This window comes from Protopterus annectens, chromosome 15.part0, assembly GCF_019279795.1.
Source record: "Protopterus annectens isolate FY-2018-M chromosome 15.part0, PAN1.0, whole genome shotgun sequence".
In the NCBI taxonomy this organism is placed as follows: Eukaryota; Metazoa; Chordata; order Ceratodontiformes; family Protopteridae; genus Protopterus; species Protopterus annectens.
Window position 1 is genome coordinate 56481113 of NC_056749.1, and position 21602 is coordinate 56502714.

General features: G+C 37.3%; 1 protein-coding gene across 1 annotated transcript in view; it reads right to left on the reverse strand.

The window, feature by feature from the left end:
• The window catches only part of LOC122790097, an 883343-nt gene that overhangs the window by 653905 nt on the left and 207836 nt on the right, over positions 1 to 21602 (reverse strand). Inside the window, exon 2 of the mRNA XM_044057668.1 lies at positions 12780 to 12909. Within this exon, the coding sequence (XP_043913603.1) occupies positions 12780 to 12909 (130 nt within the window). The remainder of the gene's footprint in view (positions 1 to 12779; positions 12910 to 21602) is intronic.

The window sequence follows — 21602 nt, forward strand, 5'->3', positions numbered from 1 at the left end:
CTGTACCATTATTCAAAATGCAGATGATTCCACAATCATTTCCTGTTCTGATAACATTACTCACCTTCATACCCTCAGCCAACAGTCCCTTCACTCAGTCGAAAGATGACTTACTTCTAACCGGCTAGTATTGAATCCTAAGATGACTAAACATCTCCTATTTCTCCCTACTACCCTACAACATCACAAGACTACCTTCTCTGTCTCCTTTTACTGAGCAACAGCATCTCCACTGAACCTCACACCAAATTCTTCTCTATCTCTGTTGACAACCAGCTAAAGTTCAATCTCCATACTCAGCAATTCATAAAAAAGACTCACCAAAAACCTGCACTGCTATACAGACATAGAAAATATCTCACTCAATCCTCCAGACTCTCCCTTGCTCAAGCCTTCCTACTCTCTACATTACTCTACGCAGCCCCCATACTTACAAATCTTGAATCAAATCTCTTGACTAAACTAGAACTTACCTATAGCAAAATTGTTAAATTTGCTACTAATCTACCCTATCACACTCATCACTGTATAGCCCTACAAAACCTGCAATGGCTTGAATTTCAGTACAAAGTCTATTACCCCAGCTTCTCACAGCTCCCTCAGTCTTGCATGATCCATCATTCTGCCCCTCTCTATACTCTCATCCAGCCTTATACCCCCATCCGCGCCCTCCGTAGTTCTCAACAGAACTTATTGCAAGTTTATAAGCCTAATAAAAATATTGGCAAACTACTCTACACCTACTCTATCACAAACGCTTGGAACAAACTACCACTACATGTCAGATCTCTAATTTCAGCTCCTTCAAAATAGAACTAAAAGATACCTGCAGCAGGTCATGGTCATGCCCTTGTAATGACCTAACAAATTATTTTCCTGCTAGCTATACATTCTGCCTACTTCTCCCCCTCTCTTAACTGCAACATCTATAAAATGTAATTTGACTACAATAATACTGGCAGTTTCCAATCTGCTCCTACGATCCTACTCTTCTGCATACTTCCTACGTAGGTAGCTGTTTCCTCTACTACTACCAGTGACTTGTTTCCTCCTGTAGCTACGTTTCATACAGCCACTCAATGTACATGTCTCTTCCTTGTTGCCTTACTGCTGCTTCTGTCATAGTTTCCTCCTACATTATTATACACCTTTGTTAGGCAGCTTTCCATCGGCCGTACCTTTGGCAAAAATGTATTATGCACAGCACATTTTATTTTTTTATTAGTTTCTTGTCTGTCCTGCACAAAAAAAATTGTTATTCTCATGTTGTTAAATCTTGTTTTATCCTGTTAGTAATTTTACAACTATTTTTACAATCCTTTTAAGTAATTTATAATTCTTATCTATTGTTTTCTAGCTTTTATTTTGTTGTGGAGCTTTTCTCCTCGGGTCTCTGTTGAAAAGGGGTCTCCACCCAGTCGAACTAACACAGTTAACAAATGTCAAATAAATAAAATAAATAAATTTTTTTATCTGTGTTCAGGTAACACTGTCAAAAAAGGCATTAAGTATGTAAATGTTCTCAGGTTTTCAGAAAATTTTACAACAGTACTTGTTTTCAGTTTGTCTATGTTCAGACAATACTGACAGGAAAATGTACTAATAGTTTAGTTTCCAGAATATAACATTACTGGTTTTCGGTTATGCTTTTATCTGTGTTTAGGCAACACTGGCAAAGGATATTCCTGTAGTATTACTTTAGTAGTTTCCAGATTATAACATTTATAAACAGCTATTTTATATGTCCGGTAATGTACATTTCAGTCAAGATTCAGAATGCGACATTCAAACTTAGTTATGTGTTCAGTATAGTAGATTTCAGTCCAATTTCAGAATACATTAATACTCAGTAATCTATTTCTGCTTTATATTATTCACACACTTTTAAGAGTAAAGTGACAGAATTATTTATAACAGACTTATTAAGATGAGTTATCTTTAGAAGTAGTGATAGCTATTCAATACACTCCTGGCAAAATAGAGCAGGCTTGCTTTGTTAATTTACAGATTACAGTGCACTTTACATAATTATTGCTCGTTAGTCAGAAAGTTAAAAGGGTAATGGCCGTGGTGGTGCAGCAGTTAGCATTGCTGCCTCACAGCAAGAGGTTCTTCGGTTCGATTCTCGGCCAGAGTTCCTTCTGTGCAGAGTCTGCATGCTTCCCTGTGGACCAGTCATCCGCTGTCGTGACCCGCAACTGGGAAAAGCCAAAACGACATTGCAAAAGTCAGAAAGTTAAAAGGACACTAACAAAAAATGCAAAGGCAGAGACCTGAAATACAGAGAACATAGGTTTTAGTGAACTATTACAACTCATAAATATTTACAGGATATTTCAGACACAAATTGAGGAGGTAGACACCTAATTAATAAAGGTAAATAAAAAAAATTACAGACACAAGATAGTGCTGTATATGATAATTATGCTTCAAGACCGGTTAAAAAGGTATCCCCTTAGTGGGGATTTCAATTAGTCTTCAGAAAATAGCCATCATGCTCGATAGGCTATATAATAAAAAAGAAAATGGATTCAACATTACAATATTTCAAGAGTTAAATCTATGAACAACAGGAAAAGGTTTCATTTGCTATAACAATAAGGAAACAATTCCTAGGGTAAAAACATAAGCAATAGATGGTGTAATTTTGCCATTACAGCATAGAGAGACAGGGAAGAAAAATAGGCAGGTTAACGGTTCATACTCTGTCTAACTTAAATGAAGAATCATGGAGACATGTTAAGGATGTATATGCCATTTTCTCCATGTTGTTTCTAGAACAGCATGGTTAAAATAATTTCCTGGTCTAATCAGTCTCAGAAACCACAGAATTAAACCGCACTGATTTTCAGAATAATGTCCAGGGTTCCGATATATCACACATACATCAAAACTTAGACTTAAAGACTCCAAAAACTATGGCTGTAGGTAATAGAGTAATTACTTCAATCCAAACAGGCCATAAATGTTTAAGTAAAACCTAGTGGGCAAAAGTAAAATTACAAGTTTATTCAACAGATAAAGAAAAACAATTTCCCAGTTATAATTAAATCTTAAAGTTAAGAGACTTCAATCCAAACAGGCCATTAATGCTCAAGTGACACTTAGTGGTCAAAACTGAAAGGGTTTGAGTATTATTAGGAAATATCTCAGACACAGGCAAGGAAGTCAGTCAGTTAGTTCAGACTGACATACAGAAAATATTAAACATCCAGCATTTCAGAATATGAGTTAGCTTTTTGGACTTATATGTAAAAGGGTCTCTACCAAACAGACACTCAAGCCCCAGTACAGAAGACAGTCAAATAAAGATTGTTTCAGTTTATATTATATTACTCCGGAGAATCAGAATATATATACAGAAACTTTGGATATATTTAGCAGTACTGTTATTGCTAACCAGCATTGCAGCATTTCTCCAGACTATTATATTTATCAGCAATGTTAATGAAGACAGTATTCGGATATTGTGAACCTATAATAAAGCATTATTAACCGAGCTATAGCATGTGCAGTCTTAACAGATAAAGACATTCATTCCAGTCTCATTTCATTTGTTTCCAGTTAAATCCAGTATACTGCAGTCTTATCAATTCTTTCAAATGGCAACAGGTCAGTAGTTTGATAGCTCTATAGAATTCACTCCCTTACATAGTGGAATTATAGTAGATATTTTCCAGAGGGCTGGGATATGATGTTTGGAAACTGACATTGATTAGTATTTAGACTGGGTGTGATATGGCTTTCGCTGCTACTTTGAAGAATTTGGCAGGTAGTTTATCTGCTGCAAAGATTGTGGGTATTGATTTTATTTAGGTATTTTTTATATATTTTTTTAGGAACTGATTGTAGGGAAAAGCATTTGCTATCCTGGTCTGTTGAGAATTTGGAGGAGAAGGGAGGCAGTTGTTTATGAGGGCTAGAATAGACTCAGTAAAGTATTTGGTAAATTGAGTAGTGATGATGTCAGTAGATTTATTGGTGGATGGGGTGGGTATGCCAGTTTTCCCTCCCCTACTCCAACATTAAGAGATGTATAGCAGGGGAAAGGGAGAAATCCCCCTAGCATAATCTCTACTGTTTAATTTTGATATTTGGTGATTTTTTGAGAATAGGGATCAGGATCTAGTCCTCTGATATGCGACTTACTTATTAATGGTCCTCTGATGTGCGACTTACTTATTAATGGTCGTCTGATGTGCGACTTACTTAGTAATGGTACTCTGATGTGTGACTTATTAATGGTCCTCTGATGTGCGACTTACTTATTAATGGTCCTCTGATGTGCGACTTACTTATTAATGGTCCTCTGATGTGCGACTTACTTATTAATGTTCCATCTGATGGGCAACTTACTTACTAATGGTACTCTGATGTGCGACTTACTTATTAATGGTCGTCTGATGTGTGACTTACTTATTAATGGTTGTCTGATGTGCAACTTACTTAGTAATGGTCCTCTGATGTGCGACTTACTTATTAATGGTCGTCTGATGTGCGACTTACTTATTAATGGTCATCTGATGTGTGACTTATTAATGGTCCTCTGATGTGCGACTTACTTATTAATGGTCCTCTGATGTGCGACTTACTTATTAATGGTCCTCTGATGTGTGACTTACTTATTAATGGTCTTCTGATGTGCGACTTACTTATTAATGGACCTCTAATTTGTGACTTACTTATTAATGGTCGTCTGATGTGCGACTTACTTATTAATGGTCCTCTGATGTGCGACGTACTTTTTAATGGTCCTCTGATGTGTGACTTACTTATTAATGGTCCTCTGATGTGTGACTTACTTAGTAATGGTCGTCTGATGTGCGACTTACTTATTAATGTCCCTCTGATGTGTGACTTACTTATTAATGGTCGTCTGATGTGTGACTTACTTATTAATGTTCCTCTGATGTGCGACTTACTTATTAATGGTCCTCTGATGTGGACTTATTAATGGTCTTCTGATGTGCGACTTACTTATTAATGGTCCTCTGATGTGTGACTTACTTAATAATGGTCCTCTGATGTGCGACTTACTTATTAATGGTCCTCTGGTGTGCGACTTATTAATGGTCCTCTGATGTGTGACATACTTATTAATGGTCCTCTGATGTGTGACTTATTAATGGTCCTCTGATGTGTGACTTACTTATTAATGGTCTTCTGATGTGTGACTTACTTATTAATGGCCTTCTCATTTGCGACTTACTTATTAATGGTCCTCTGATGTGTGACTTACTTATTAATGGCCCTCTGTTGTGCGACTTACTTATTATTGGTCTTCTGATGTGCGACTTACTTATTAATGATCGTCTGATGTGCGACTTACTTATTAATAGTCGTCTGATGTGCGACTTACTTAGTAATGGTCCCCTGATGGGCGAATTACTTATTAATGTTCCATCTGATGTGCAACTTACTTATTAATGGTACTCTGATGTGTGACTTACTTATTAATGGTCCTCTGATGTGTGACTTACTTATTAATGGTACTCTGATGTGTGACTTATTTATTAATGGTCCTCTGATGTGCGACTTACTTATTAATGGACCTCTAATTTGTGACTTACTTATTAATGGTCGTCTGATGTGCGACGTACTTTTTAATGGTCCTCTGATGTGTGACTTAATTATTAATGGTTGTCTGATGTGCAACTTACTTATTAATGGTCGTCTGATGTGCGACTTACTTATTAATGGTCCTCTGATGTGTGACTTACTTAATAATGGTCGTCTGATGTGCGACTTACTTATTAATGGTCCTCTGATGTGCAACTTATTAATGGTCCTCTGATGTGCGACTTACTTATTAATGATCCTCTGATGTGTGACTTACTTATTAATGGTCGTCTGATGTGCGACTTACTTATTAATGGCCCTCTGATGTGCCACTTACTTATTAATGGCCCTCTTACGTGCAACTTACTTAATAATGGTCATCTGATGTGCGACTTACTTAGTAATGGTCCTCTGGTGTGCGACTTACTTATTAATGTCCCTCTGATGTGTGACTTACTTATTAATGGTCGTCTGATGTGTGACTTACTTATTAATGTTCCTCTGATGTGCGACTTACTTATTAATGGTCCTCTGATGTGCGACTTACTTATTAATGGTCGTCTGATGTGTGACTTACTTATTAATGTTCCTCTGATGTGCGACTTACTTATTAATGTCCCTCTGATGTGTGACTTACTTATTAATGGTCCTCTGATGTGTGACATACTTTTTAATGGTCCTCTGATGTGCGACTTATTAATGGTCCTCTGATGTGCGACTTACTTATTAATGGCCCTCTGATGTGTGACTTACGTATTAATGGTCGTCTGATGTGTGACTTACTTAGTAATGTTCCTCTGATGTGCGACTTACTTATTAATGGTCCTCTGATGTGGACTTATTAATGGTCTTCTGATGTGCGACTTATTAATGGTCCTCTGATGTGTGACTTACTTAGCAATGTCCCACTGATGTGTGACATACTTATTAATGGTCCTCTGATGTGTGCCATACTTATTAATGGTCCTCTGATGTGCGACTTATTAATGGTCCTCTGATGTGTGACTTACTTATTAATGGTCCTCTGATGTGTGACTTACTTATTAATGGTCCTCTGATGTGCGACTTACTTATAAATGGTCCTCTGATGTGTGACTTACTTATTAATGGTTGTCTGATGTGCGACTTACTTATTAATGGTCCTCTGATGTGTGACTTACTTATTATAGGTCGTCTGATGTGCAACTTACTTATTAATGGTACTCTGATGTGTGACTTACTTATTAATGGTCCTCTGATGTGTGACTTACTTAGTAATGGTCCTCTGATGTGCGACTTATTAATGGTCCTCTGATGTGCGACTTACTTATTAATGGTCGTCTGATGTGCGACTTACTTAGTAATGGTCCTCTGATGTGCGACTTACTTATTAATGGTCGTCTGATGTGTGACTTACTTAGTAATGGTCCTCTGATGTTCGACTTACTTACTAATGGTCTTCTGATGTGAGACTTACTTATTAATGGTCGTCTGATGTGCCTTACTTATTAATGGTCCTCTGATGTGCGACTTACTTATTAATGGTCGTCTGATGTGCGACTTATTAATGGACCTCTGATGTGCACTTACTTATTAATGGCCCTCTGATTTGTGACTTACTTATTAGTGGCCCTCTGATGTGCGACTTACTTGTTAATGGTCATCTGATGTGCAACTTATTAATGGTCTTCTGATGTGTGACTTACTTATTAATGGTCCTCTGATGTGTGGCTTACTTATTAATGGTCCTCTGATGTGCGACTTATTAATGGTCCTTTGATGTGCGACTTACTTATTAATGGTCGTCTGATGTGTGTCTTACTTATTAATGGCCCTCTGATGTGCGACTTACTTATTAATGGTCCTGTGATGTGTGTCTTACTTATTAATGGTCCTCTGATGTGCGACTTACTTATTAATGCTCCTCTGATGTGTGACTTACTTATTAATGGTCCTCTGATGTGCAACTTATTAATGGTCCTCTGATGTGCGACTTACTTATTAATGGTCCTCTGATGTGTGACTTACTTAATAATGGTCGTCTGATGTGCAACTTACTTAGTAATGGTCCTCTGATGTGCAACTTATTAATGGTCTTCTGATGTGCGACTTACTTATTAATGGTCCTCTGATGTGCAACTTATTAATGGTCCCCTGATGTGCGACTTACTTATTAATGGTCCTCTGATGTGCAACTTATTAATGGTCCTCTGATGTGCGACTTACTTATTAATGGTCCTCTGATGTGTGACTTACTTATTAATGGTCCTCTGATGTGCGACTTACTTATTAATGGTCCTCTGATGTGCGACTTACTTAATAATGGTCGTCTGATGTGTGACTTACTTAGTAATGGTCCTCTGGTGTGCGACTTACTTATTAATGGTCGTCTGATGTGTGACTTACTTATTAATGGTCCTCTGATGTGTGACTTACTTATTAATGGTCGTCTGATGTGTGACTTACTTATTAATGGTCCTCTGATGTGTGACTTACTTATTAATGGTCCTCTGATGTGGACTTATTAATGGTCTTCTGATGTGCAACTTACTTATTAATGGTCCTCTGATGTGTGACTTACTTATTAATGGTCCTCTGATGTGCGACTTACTTATTAATGGTCCTCTGATGTGTGACTTACTTATTAATGGTCCTCTGATGTGTGACTTACTTATTAATGGTCCTCTGATGTGTGACTTACTTATTAATGGTCCTCTGATGTGCGACTTATTAATGGTCGTCTGATGTGTGACTTACTTATTAATGGTCGTCTGATGTGTGACTTACTTATTAATGGTTGTCTGATGTGTGATTTACTTATTAATGTTCTTCTGATGTGTGACTTACTTATTAATGGTCCTCTGATGTGTGACTTACTTATTAATGGTCCTCTGATGTGCGACTTACTTATTAATGGCCCTCTGATGTGCGACTTACTTAGTAATGGTCCTCTGATGTGCGACTTACTTATTAATGGTCCTCTGATGTGCGACTTACTTATTAATGGTCCTCTGATGTGCGACTTAACTATAAATGGTCCTCTGATGTGTGACTTAACTATAAATGGTCCTCTGATGTGTGACTTAACTATAAATGGTCCTCTGATGTGTAACTTAACTATAAATGGTCCTCTGATGTGTGACTTACTTATTAATGGTTGTCTGATGTGCGACTTACTTAGTAATGGTTCTCTGCTGTGCAACTTATTAATGGTCCTCTGATGTGCGACTTACTTATTAATGGTCCTCTGATGTGCAACTTATTAATGGTCCCCTGATGTGCGACTTAATTATTAATGGTCCTTTGATGTGCAACTTATTAATGGTCCTCTGATGTGCGACTTACTTATTAATGGTCGTCTGATGTGTGACTTACTTATTAATGGCCCTCTGATGTGCGACTTACTTAATAATGGTCGTCTGATGTGCTACTTACTTAATAATGGTCCTCTGGTGTGAGAATTACTTATTAATGTCCCTCTGATGTGCGACTTACTTAATAATAGTCCTCTGATGTGCGACTTACTTATTAATGGTCGTCTGATGTGTGACTTACTTATTAATGGCCCTCTGATGTGCGACTTACTTAATAATGGTCGTCTGATGTGCGACTTACTTAATAATGGTCCTCTGGTGTGAGAATTACTTATTAATGTCCCTCTGATGTGCAACTTACTTAGTAATGGTCGTCTGATGTGTGACTTACTTATTAATGTTCCTCTGATGTGCGACTTACTTATTAATGTCCCTCTGATGTGTGACTTACTTATTAATAGTCGTCTGATGTGTGACTTACTTATTAATGTTCCTCTGATGTGCGACTTACTTAGTAATGGTCCTCTGGTGTGCGACTTATTAATGGTCCTCTGATGTGTGACTTACTTAGTAATGTTCTTCTGATGTGTGACTTACTTATTAATGGTCCTCTGATGTGTGACTTACTTATTAATGGTCCTCTGATGTGCGACTTACTTATTAATGGCCCTCTGATGTGCGACTTACTTATTAATGGTCCTCTGATGTGCGACTTACTTATTAATGGTCCTCTGATGTGCGACTTAACTATAAATGGTCCTCTGATGTGTGACTTACTTATTAATGGTCCTCTGATGTGCGACTTACTTATTAATGGTCCTCTGATGTGTGACTTACTTATTAATGGTCCTCTGATGTGTAACCTAACTATAAATGGTCCTCTGATGTGTGACTTAACTATAAATGGTCCTCTGATGTGTGACTTACTTATTAATGGTTGTCTGATGTGCGACTTACTTATTAATGGTCCTCTGATGTGTGACTTACTTATTATAGGTCGTCTGATGTGCAACTTACTTATTAATGGTACTCTGATGTGTGACTTACTTAGTAATGGTCCTCTGATGTGCGACTTACTTAGTAATGGTCCTCTGATGTGTGACTTATTAATGGTCCTCTGATGTGCGACTTACTTATTAATGGTCGTCTGATGTGCGACTTACTTAGTAATGGTACTCTGACTTGTGACTTACTTATTAATGGTCCTCTAATGTGCGACTTACTTACTAATGGTCTTCTGATGTGTGACTTACTTATTAATGGTCCTCTGATGTGTGACTTACTTATTAATGGTCCTCTGATGTGCGACTTATTAATGGACCTCTGATGTGCACTTACTTATTAATGGCCCTCTGATTTGTGTCTTACTTATTAGTGGCCCTCTGATGTGCGACTTACTTGTTAATGGTCATCTGATGTGCAACTTATTAATGGTCTTCTGATGTGTGACTTACTTATTAATGGTCCTCTGATGGGCGACTTATTAATGGTCCTTTGATATCCGACTTACTTATTAATGGTCGTCTGATGTGAGACTTATTAATGGACCTCTGATGTGCACTTACTTATTAATGGCCCTCTGATTTGTGTCTTACTTATTAGTGGCCCTCTGATGTGCGACTTACTTGTTAATGGTCGTCTATTTGCAACTTATTAATGGTCTTCTGATGTGTGACTTACTTATTAATGATCCTCTGATGTGCGACTTATTAATGGTCCTCTGATGTGCGACTTACTTATTAATGGTTGTCTGATGTGTGTCTTACTTATTAATGGCCCTCTGATGTGCGACTTACTTATTAATGGTCCTGTGATGTGTGTCTTACTTATTAATGGTCCTCTGATGTGCGACTTACTTATTAATGGTCCTCTGATGTGTGACTTACTTATTAATGGTCCTCTGATGTGCAACTTATTAATGTTCCTCTGATGTGCGACTTACTTATTAATGGTCCCCTGATGTGCGACTTACTTATTAATGGTCCTCTGATGTGCAACTTATTAATGGTCCTCTGATGTGCGACTTACTTAATAATGGTCGTCTGATGTGCGACTTACTTAATAATGGTCGTCTGATGTGCGACTTACTTAGTAATGGTCCTCTGGTGTGCGACTTACTTATTAATGTCCCTCTGATGTGTGACTTACTTATTAATGGTCGTCTGATGTGTGACTTACTTATTAATGGTCCTCTGATGTGTCACTTACTTAGTAATGGTCGTCTGATGTGCGACTTACTTATTAATGTCCCTCTGATGTGTGACTTACTTATTAATGGTCCTCTGATGTGTGACTTACTTAGTAATGGTCGTCTGATTGCGACTTACTTATTAATGTCCCTCTGATGTGTGACTTACTTATTAATGGTCATCTGATGTGTGACTTACTTATTAATGTTCCTCTGATGTACGACTTACTTATTAACGGTCCTCTGATGTGCGACTTACTTAACAATGGTCCTCTGATGTGTAACTTACTTAACAATGGTAGTCTGATGTGCAACTTACTTAGTAATGGTCCTCTGGTGTGCGACTTATTAATGGTCCTCTGATGTGTGACTTACTTAGTAATGTCCCTCTGATGTGTGACTTACTTATTAATGGTCGTCTGATGTGTGATTTACTTATTAATGTTCCTCTGATGTGCGACTTACTTATTAATGGTCATCTGATGTGCGACTTACTTATTAATGGTCCTCTGATGTGCGACTTACTTATTAATGGTCCTCTGATGTGTGACTTACTCATTAATGGTCATCTGATGTGTGACTTATTTAGTAATGGTCGTCTGAAGTGCGACTTACTTATTAATGGTCGTCTGATGTGCAACTTACTTATTAATGTTTTTCTGCACTTGTGTCTGAAACCAATCACCTCTTTAATAATGACTAATTGTTAGAGTTTCTGTGGGTTTGAAACATGGAGCTGTGATTTTGTGAGGAACATCTCTTGATACGAGTCCACTTTTGAAATCATATAAATGTTAGTTCCTTTTCTAATTCTTCCTACCTCTCACCTCATGAATCTTTGAGTGCATAAATGCCTGCACTCCAAATTATACTTATGTAATCCAAAATACTTATGTTTTAATTTCATTCAATGTTTTGTTACAACACCTTCCTCAAATGTTATTATTCTGTCTTCTATATTACTGTGTTTTAGTAGTTTTTGAAAATTGCATTGTACTTGTTAACTTTGTTGATATTAGCTTTGTAATAATTGTATATGGAGGTTTTCTCACCAGTCCTCCATTGCAAACAGGATCATTTTTGCCCAATGGACTTTCCCAATTAACAAACTGCAATTAAAATAATAAATAAATAAATAAAAGAGAACATTTCCAAAACTGAACATTTAAGAGTCCAGAGATGAAATATGCAAAATGTTTCTGTTTTGGGTCAAGTGCATGAGACAGGCAGATTAATGTCTAGGGAGGGTAAAACAATTGTGACTCCAGCATGTTTTTCATTACTTGACACTTATAAGTGGGATGCTAATAGCAGACGTCAGATGTCAATGTGAACCAGGGGGCCAGTTTGATGGAAAGATCCCTGAGGCTCAGTGAAACTGTAGCCAATTCCATGGATTTAACAAGAATAACTGCCTGCACCTAGCAGAAATTCAGGAAACAGCAAATAAGTAGCAAAATAAGTCTGCAGAGGCATTCCTACACCTATACATCCTACATCAAGGTGGCAATAAACATTCACATCAAAATTAGCAAATATTGCCAGACTGACTACAACCCTCGTCAATACAGTGGAGCAGTATCACGGACCTGATACCACCTCCTTTGGAAACGAGCCAAAGGAAACTTGAGAATAGAAGTGAAAAGGGATGAAGTACTGATAGTGCAATAATTATGAGCAAAAATAAAGGTCATCCAAAGAAATTCTTTAAATGATCATGAAATAGCCTTTATACCTACCCTAATTTCATGACTTCGACTGTATAACGTGTGTTGTTAGAATCATCATCCACAGCATTCCATTTTAGCAGGTTGTAAAAATTTTCAGAAACAATAGTCACGTTTAACGGATAAGATAACGTAGCGATGTCTGTAGAAAGAAATTGCAATACAGATCAGTTTTCCATGAAGTTCTCTGAATCCTAGATACATCACTCTATGCCCTACTGAAAAAGACTTGTTTTTTTGAAATTCTGTTTTAGCTAATGACATCTGTATCTAAGAAACATCTATGCTCAAACTGGGTTCTCATGTTCTCTCATCTTGGAGCATCCTATGATCTGAAATAAGCAAAGTGGCCTCTACTTTAGGATGACATGACAATATGGTACCATGACAAACTTACAAGAGTACAGAAACAGCACTGGAATTGAAATGAAGCAAGTTGCTTGCAAAATGCTTCATCTAAAATCTGAAAGGGGTGTTATGTAATTCAAAAACTCCACACTTGGTCTGCAGATGACTTTGTCTCCTGTGTCACTATAGTTTATCTAAAAATCTACAGGGCTGCTTACACCTCACAGTAAAAGACAAATACCCTGCCACACTTGCCTCCAAAGAATGCAGGATTTACACAATTGGCACAAAGCCAATATCTGAGTAGCTGGCTCCTGTTCAAACGTCTGGTATTACAATGACAAGGCAGTAGATTTCCATTTTTAATAGAAGCTGTTATTTATTTGCAGGAATTTCATTATTTTATGCATTTTTAGTATTACTGAACCTGTACTGTACCAATCAAAACATACACACTAATAATCCAAAACTGTTCTGGGTTTTAGTCAATAAACTGTTAAATGCAGGACAAGTTACACAGCCAACATCAAACCCACAGAAACAAAATAATACTGTAGCCAACCAAGTCAATAGCCAATTTTCACATACATTCATTAACCATCCTGCCAGGTGACTGAGATCTTGATGTCCATATAGTCAAATAACATTATTTGACATTTCTCCTTTAAGCCATTTCCTACAGATACCATCAAAATACTTCAAAAAATTGAAACCCATTAAAATGGCAATCTACCATGTGAATATCTTAAAAGAGAAGCTGAGGGTATTGCATATCCAGTTTTAATTCTGATAACTCGATCCAAATCTGAAAATAAAATCCCTTTGCTATGGAAAAAAAATCATTCATTATTCCACTGCAAAAGAGTGGAATCGATGCAGAACTTTCAATCTACAGGCCAATTGTCATTTTATCTCCCCTATAAAAGTATTAGAAAACTGTACTCATGTGCAACTTCTCAACCATCTGATAACCTCTGTCTTTAGCCCATCATGGCTTTTGTCCTCATCACAGTTCAACTACTACTTTGCTGAATTTTCTTAATGTCAGTACCCACAGAATTACTGAAAGCCTGGTCTCCACCACTTTCCAAGAAGTATCAAATGTTTTGATACCGTCTTCCACCAGAAACTCTTACATCAGCTCTCATCCTTAGGACCCACCAACTGTTCACTGCAATGTTTCCATGGCTATAGCTCTCAGAGCACAAGTAGTGAGATGGAAAAATGATTTTCTACCTTCTTGTTATTAATTATTGGTGTCGCACAAGGATCTGTACTAGGCTCCATACTTTAATGTATATATCAATGACCTCTACACCGATGCAAGTTAAGTACTACCATAGTTCGATATGCTGATGACGACCATAATCTCCTCTGCCAAATCTTTCTCGACTCCAAGACCTTACACAGTAACCCTTATTGATTGCAACATAGCAATAATTCACAACTGCCACTAAACCCTAAAAAGAAACAAAATTATTGCTCTATACCCCCCAAAACACGTCTCTGCCAAACAGTATTCAACTCCATGACAGAACAAATAAACCACACAAAATTGCTGAGTGTTATCTTTGATGACCAGTTGAAATTTAACCACCATATATCATGCATGGTTAAAATCATCAAAAACTAGCTACATTATACAAAATAAAAACCTGCCTCACTTGCATAACCAGAAGACGTATACCCTCTACTTTCTTACCACCATCTTTCCTCTATGTTGCCCCAATTTGTGCCAACATTTAAGTCTCAGAAATGTCCCTGTTTGAGCAATGTTATAATAAAATAGCCAGATTTGCTGTAAACTATAACAATACAACACACCACTGCCAAGCCCTCAAGGAATTAAAGTGGTCAGAACACATCACCTAGCTGTTTTTCAATACACTGATGCCATAAATCAGAAAATTGCCCTGCCTTTAACAACTTAACACAACTCCCCCAATAGAATTTTACTGTCAGGAAAAAAAATCACTAATCATAATCATCCAATAATGCAGGCAATGCTCTATGTTCCTATAGTATAACTAAACTTTAGAACCACATCCCATTACCACAGACATCCATTAAGAATATAAACTCATTTAAAAGAAACAAAACTTCACCTGTCAAAGCAATGGATCTGCTCCTGTAAATCTTCAGGACAAATGTCACTCTTATCTTAAGCTTGTCATATTGTCAGTTTCTCTTTATTCAGATTCTATACCCACAACTACTTCTCTCAAATACCTGAAGAGTTTGATGTGCATCGTGCAGCCGTATACCTGTACTTACAACACTTCTCATCTCCTTCTGCACTTGTGATATAAACCTTATTATAGCCATGAGTATCTTTCACACTGTAATAGTTACCTTTATTTCTCAGAAATGTAATCTAATTAGCAAATGAATGTGTAATTGGTAATCTATCTAACTTAATGTCTGTTCATGTCTATTATCGAATCTGTTTAAAATCTGTTTAAAAATTGTATAATATGCTGGGACTTGCATCCACTGAAAAGTCAGTAAACTCAATGAAGAGAATAGGTCACACTCATAGCTGGATAATATTTATTTAGTGCTTTTGTCAATTCCTATGCAATGACTTCTTCAGAATAAAATTAAGACCATTTCATCCACCTCTTATACTATCACATGATAAATACATTACATCCCAATCAATTAAAACAATTAACTTCAACTAACCTAAGTATAAATGTTAAAGCTGTACCCCCTATTAAATTGATTATAACTATTTACCTTTGTTACTAATATTTAAAACCCTTTATGTTTCATATGAACATTTTTATAAAAACAGTTCATGATTCACATTTAAAATATATTACCACAAGTGTTGTTATTTCATTGAAACATGCAAAAATATAAATGACAGAATTGCACAGTGTATACACATACCAATGTCTTTCACAGATGGTAGTCAGATTTTAATTTTAAATAACTAGTTAGAGAAACTACCTCTTTCAACCCAGGGGGACTACTGGCATTGACCCTCAATTGCCACATCATTTCCTTATACTCTAAAAATAAGTCAGTTGGTCCCCCTCTTTCACTAACTTCTAAGTGTTCCAGTATTGTTGGAAGCTTGAACTCCCTCACCTCCTTCAATGGTATCAACTCTCACTCGCCCACAAACTAGTAAACCATCCACTAAATGTCCCATCCCTCCAACATCTACTCCAACCCTATCGCACCACCAGACCACTAAGATCCAGCAACAAAAATCACTTGCAGATCACTAAAGCCAATAACTCTGCTGGTGAAGCACTATTCTCTTGCACCATAGCCAAATTATGGAACTCACTCCCACCCACAATTACCTCCATACCATCATGCACCCACTTCAAAACTTTACTAAAAGTGCACCTAAAGACATGCTGGCTATGCCCTTGCAACTCCCACTCTAATATCACCCTCCCCATCCGACCACTACCTTTCTCTCCACTCCACTAACTACCTTGATTATAGCAAGCTCAGATGCTCATAAGCCTAGTACTTATTATACAGCAGGAACTTCTTATTGTAACATTTGTTAATGTCTGTTATGCACTTCGCAGATAAAGATTCTAGTTGTCTACTGATGTACTATGTTCTTCATCTGTAAATATGTTTGTAATTAATTGTTATGTTAATCAAATTGTTAATCGCTATGTAATCCAATGTAACTACTATCTGTTTATTTTAACTGTGGAGCTTTTCTCTCCGGGCCTCTGCTGAAAATGGACCTATGTCCAGTTGGACACTCCCAGTCAACAAATGTAAATAAATATTGTGGAAACTTGCTAAGATGCTTAGCTAGGGCATTATTGACATTCACTTTCCCGATGTCATACATATGCTGATATAGATATATATATATATATATATATATATATATATATATATATATATATATATGCAATCTGAATGAATTTTTTGTTTTGCCAACGTAGAATCTATTGCACTTTTGACATAGTGCAATATAGACTACATTTTTGGTACCACAATTATTTCTGTGCACAAATTTCACCATACCATCTCAGGTATATTCACCTTGTCATCCTCTAATATAAATTTACACTGCGAACAGTGTCCGCCCTTCCTAGTATAACCACTAGTGTGTGATTCTACCCCATCCTTTTTCCTTTCCAACATGTTCTTTATGCTCGTGTCTTTTTTGTATATCACCAATGGTTTACTTCCTACTGTTTTACCCAATTATTCATCATGTTGCAAGATGAACACGTTCTTAAACAAGACATCCCTAAATTGGGAATATTGTGGGGTATATGTCAAGATCATAGCTTTCTTACATGCACAGTTTGTATTATCCATAACTCCACCTTGTATGACTTCTCTACTAGCAAGACCCAACAAGGGGTAGAAATGCCCCAATATTCTTTTGTGGGTGACCTCCTCAAATATTGGTTTCACAAAATGTTGTGGGTATCCTCTTTTAACCAACATATCTGACACTACAGCTCTTTCATGACAGAACGTATCTAACTCACTAACCATCCTTGCAAGCCTTACCCCCTGTTCCTTGACCAGGGGCCTTTTTTGATGCAGGGGGTGGCAATGTCAAAATGGAGTAGGGTATCTGAATACGTTGGTTTTCTGTAAATGGTAGATATATACCTTTTTAACTGTTTTTCCCCAATCTGTCTAGATAGCTGATACTTTCTGTGTTCATCTCCATAGTAAATCTTAAAAAAGATGTATTAGTGTTAAGGTAGGAAAAAAAATTCCTTCGAATGACCCTCACTACCTCCCCACAGAATTAATATATCATCCAGATATCTGCCATAAAATTTACACCAACTGTAACCATCAGAAGGGAACACCTTGGTCAACTCCCATTGGGCAAAGTCAATGCTTGCAAAAATGGGGTGCACATACTGCCCCTATAGCAACCCCCGTCGTCTATCTAAAAAGCTGGCCCTCAAACAGAATATAATTATTCTCCAGGACCAGTTCAATTAATGCCCTGAGTGTGAGTATTCTAGAATGTGTGAAATCAGTATTCTTGCACAGATAATCATAAAACAATTTTACTAACCCAATCAGACAAACCCAGTAACAAAAGTAAAAAAAAAATAATAAAAAGGATGAAAAATCACAACCAAGCTGAATGGCACAAGAGAGATATATACTAGGGTAAGATGGAGTGGTCTGATGCTGCCATCCGACGTGTTTGTCTCTCACGAGGCACTACATAGTAACAAAATAGGATATATTTTGAAGACCTGTTACCTTCTGCATAGCCATCTGGGCATCATATTAGTTCCAAGCAGAACAGGTATACAGAGCAGGAGAATATAAAGGGAAACACAAATGGGGAGAAGGGGCAGTTTTCTTCAGGGGTAGGTCCAGTCCCCCTGGTTTTGCAGGGATTTTCCCTCATTCACATGTATATGGATTCCTACAAGCAGATCTGGTTGTAAGTCAAATGAAATGAGGGCAGGATATAATGTTAAGCTTCCAATTTATTGATTTTTGGTAACTTTCTGTAGCATAACTGGGGGATTGTAGGTAGTATTGTGGTTATTGGGGAGTTTATTTATATTTGTGGACTATAGCTTTATTTGTATTTGTGGGTGCATTTAGTGATTTTTTTTTTTGTGAGTGCCAGTATGTGCAATCACACCTTAGTACAGATGGGAGAGTTTTTCTTTTCTACAATTTTGTGTGATCTCAAACAGTTTGATTAAGATTGTGGGGGTACAACAAGGGCTTGCCCCCATAAGAAACTACTTTTTTGACAGATGCTAATATTTAATTCTGATGTTTTGACTCCCAATCTTTTTATTGTTTAGTTCTATAGCAAATATATGCACACATATGACAAACTCACAGAAAGGGAGGCCTGAAAGAGTTAGAGGTAGGAAAACAAGGCTGGACAGAGGCAGAGACAAACAAGCATGAAGCAATACAAACAGGAAAGACCATACACACACAAATACAAACACATACACCTCCAAACACACACACATATATACATAAATACACAAACACACATACACTGACATTACACATACATACACAATACAGAATACAGAGTTAGAAAATAGACAATCTCGGAATGAAGGGAGGAGCTAGGAATTAGGCATTTCATTTTCGTAGTGGGGAATAAATAATTCCCTGGTTTTCCTAAATAAGCTCACTCAGGCTCAACCACAGACTGTTGTGTCTGCTGATTGTTTTCACTCCTTACCTCCCTCTTCCTGATGTGTTCACGCCAGTGTCTGTCTGCTCCTTATGTAAATTTGACCACAATTCCCTCCCTCTCTCTCTGCTTTCACTGGTTATTGTCAGCAAACCCAGAATTATCATTTTTAAGTCGATCCCCTTAAGCCACTTAAATTAATTAGCCTTCCCAATGTATTTCATAGAGCTAGATATACTCCGTGACCACAAACCCACCTACCAACTAGCAGCTGTTGCTCCAGTTGTGATTTAAGAGAAATCCGAATGTTAGTCAAAATAAGGGAGCCATATAGACGAGAGGATAACAAAGTGTTAACTAGGGTGAATCTACTAGGAGTAAGGACTTGTTTTGTTTTATATAGCAGACCTAGCTTTTGATGAGTTATTTTTGCTGTTTTCTATGTGAAGATCAAACTAAGTTGTTATCTATGATAACCCCAAGCAATTTGGTATGAGTAACTTCTACAATAGCTGCATTGTTTAATGAGGTAATCTGGAAGTTACTTTTAGTATTGGTATGGGACTTTGAAAAAATAGTAGGTAGTTTAGTCTTTTTGGGATTAAGTAAAAGTTGGTTTTGACGTAGTCACAGTTTGAGTTGAAGGCATCTTGTGCCATGGATTGTAGTTGTACTTGGCTGTAAGTTGAGTCATCTACATGGTGAATAAGGCAAGCCTGCTGGGAAGGAGGTATACAGGTTTTTGATGAAAATGTTAAACAGCAGTGGACCAAGAACAGAGCTCAAGGAACACCTGTCAACTAAGAGAAAAAAGAGCCATTTGACCGATTAATATCTTTCAGACAGGTAGTCAGAAAACCATAGAAGAGTTGGTTTGGAAAGACCCAGACAGGACTTTTGGGTCAGAAGCCTTTCACATGACACTGTCAAAGGTGTTTGAAAGATTTAGAAAAAGGAGATAAGCTTTCCTTAAAGAATCAAATCAAAACAATCTCAACATCTCTTCATTTAAAAAAGCCTAAAAGAATATCTCAATAGCAGCTGGCTCTGCCCCTGCATTTCTCCTGGGGAATTCCTCTCTCTCACTTCTTCACATCTCTTTCTCTACCACCTCTCTCCTGCACCTTAAGCAGCTAGTGACTATATACCATGTCTAGAGTCAATTATTTTTCTCATAGATTTTTATTATTCCATTTACTAATATCTCTGTAATATGTTATACTACATGTTTTGTTACAACTATTAATTTCTTTAGTAACTTTAATTGCATTAATTGCTATTAATACTGATTTTATGACTACTTGTTTTATTAACTAATTTGTTAATGTACTGGAACTTTTCTCCCCGGGTCCTGACTGAAAATGGGCTACTTGCCCAGTTGGACACCACCCGGTTAACAAATGTAAAAAAATCAGTCAATCTCTGGCCTTATTAATGGTGTCAGGAAAGTTGAGAAGAGCTGTAGTGATGCTATGGCCTGGTCAGAACTCATGCTGGTTGGGGTTAGGAGATCGCTTTTCAAGAAGTACTGAAGGAGTTGCTTATGAATACACTTTACCAGCATTTTAGAAGGGGGGGGGGACAAACTGGCAATTGGCCTAAAATTAGAGAGTTACCTTCTTTATGGGGAAAATAATGAAAACCTTTTCCACATGTCAGGGACACGGGATTCTTAAATAGATCTGTTAATGAGAATTGAGACTGAGTATGCTATCGAGTCTGCTGCAAGCTTAAGGTACTCAGCGGGAAGATCATTAGCAGAAGAAGAACAGCGTTTAAGTTTCTTTAGTAACTGTTCAGCATATGATGTGGAGACAGACTAGAGATTGAAGGCATGGATGTCTGGACTAGTAGAATTTTGAGGTAGATTAAATGGCTGGGGAGAACTGGAGGTAACAGAGGCTTTGATGTCGGTGAAGAAAGTGTTAAATTTGTTTGCCATTTCTGAGGGGAATAAGTCTGAATAGGAGTTTGGTGAGTAAACGTTTTCTTAATTGAGCTTCAGAATTTCCCCTTTTTATCGTCTTGTGTGTCAGAGAAATATTTTTCATCGAGGTGAATTTGCTTCTTGGTGACGTTGTGCTACTCCTTGTATAGATGTAAGGTTTGGGGGGTTGGGGGTCATCTCTGTGCCATTATTTCCATGCTACTCCTTGTATAGATGTAAGGTTTGGGGGGTTGGGGGTCATCTCTGTGCCATTATTTCCATGCTACTCCTTGTATAGATGTAAGGTTTGGGGGGTTGGGGGTCATCTCTGTGCCATTATTTCCATGCTACTCCTTGTATAGATGTAAGGTTTGGGGGGTTGGGGGTCATCTCTGTGCCATTATTTCCATGCTACTCC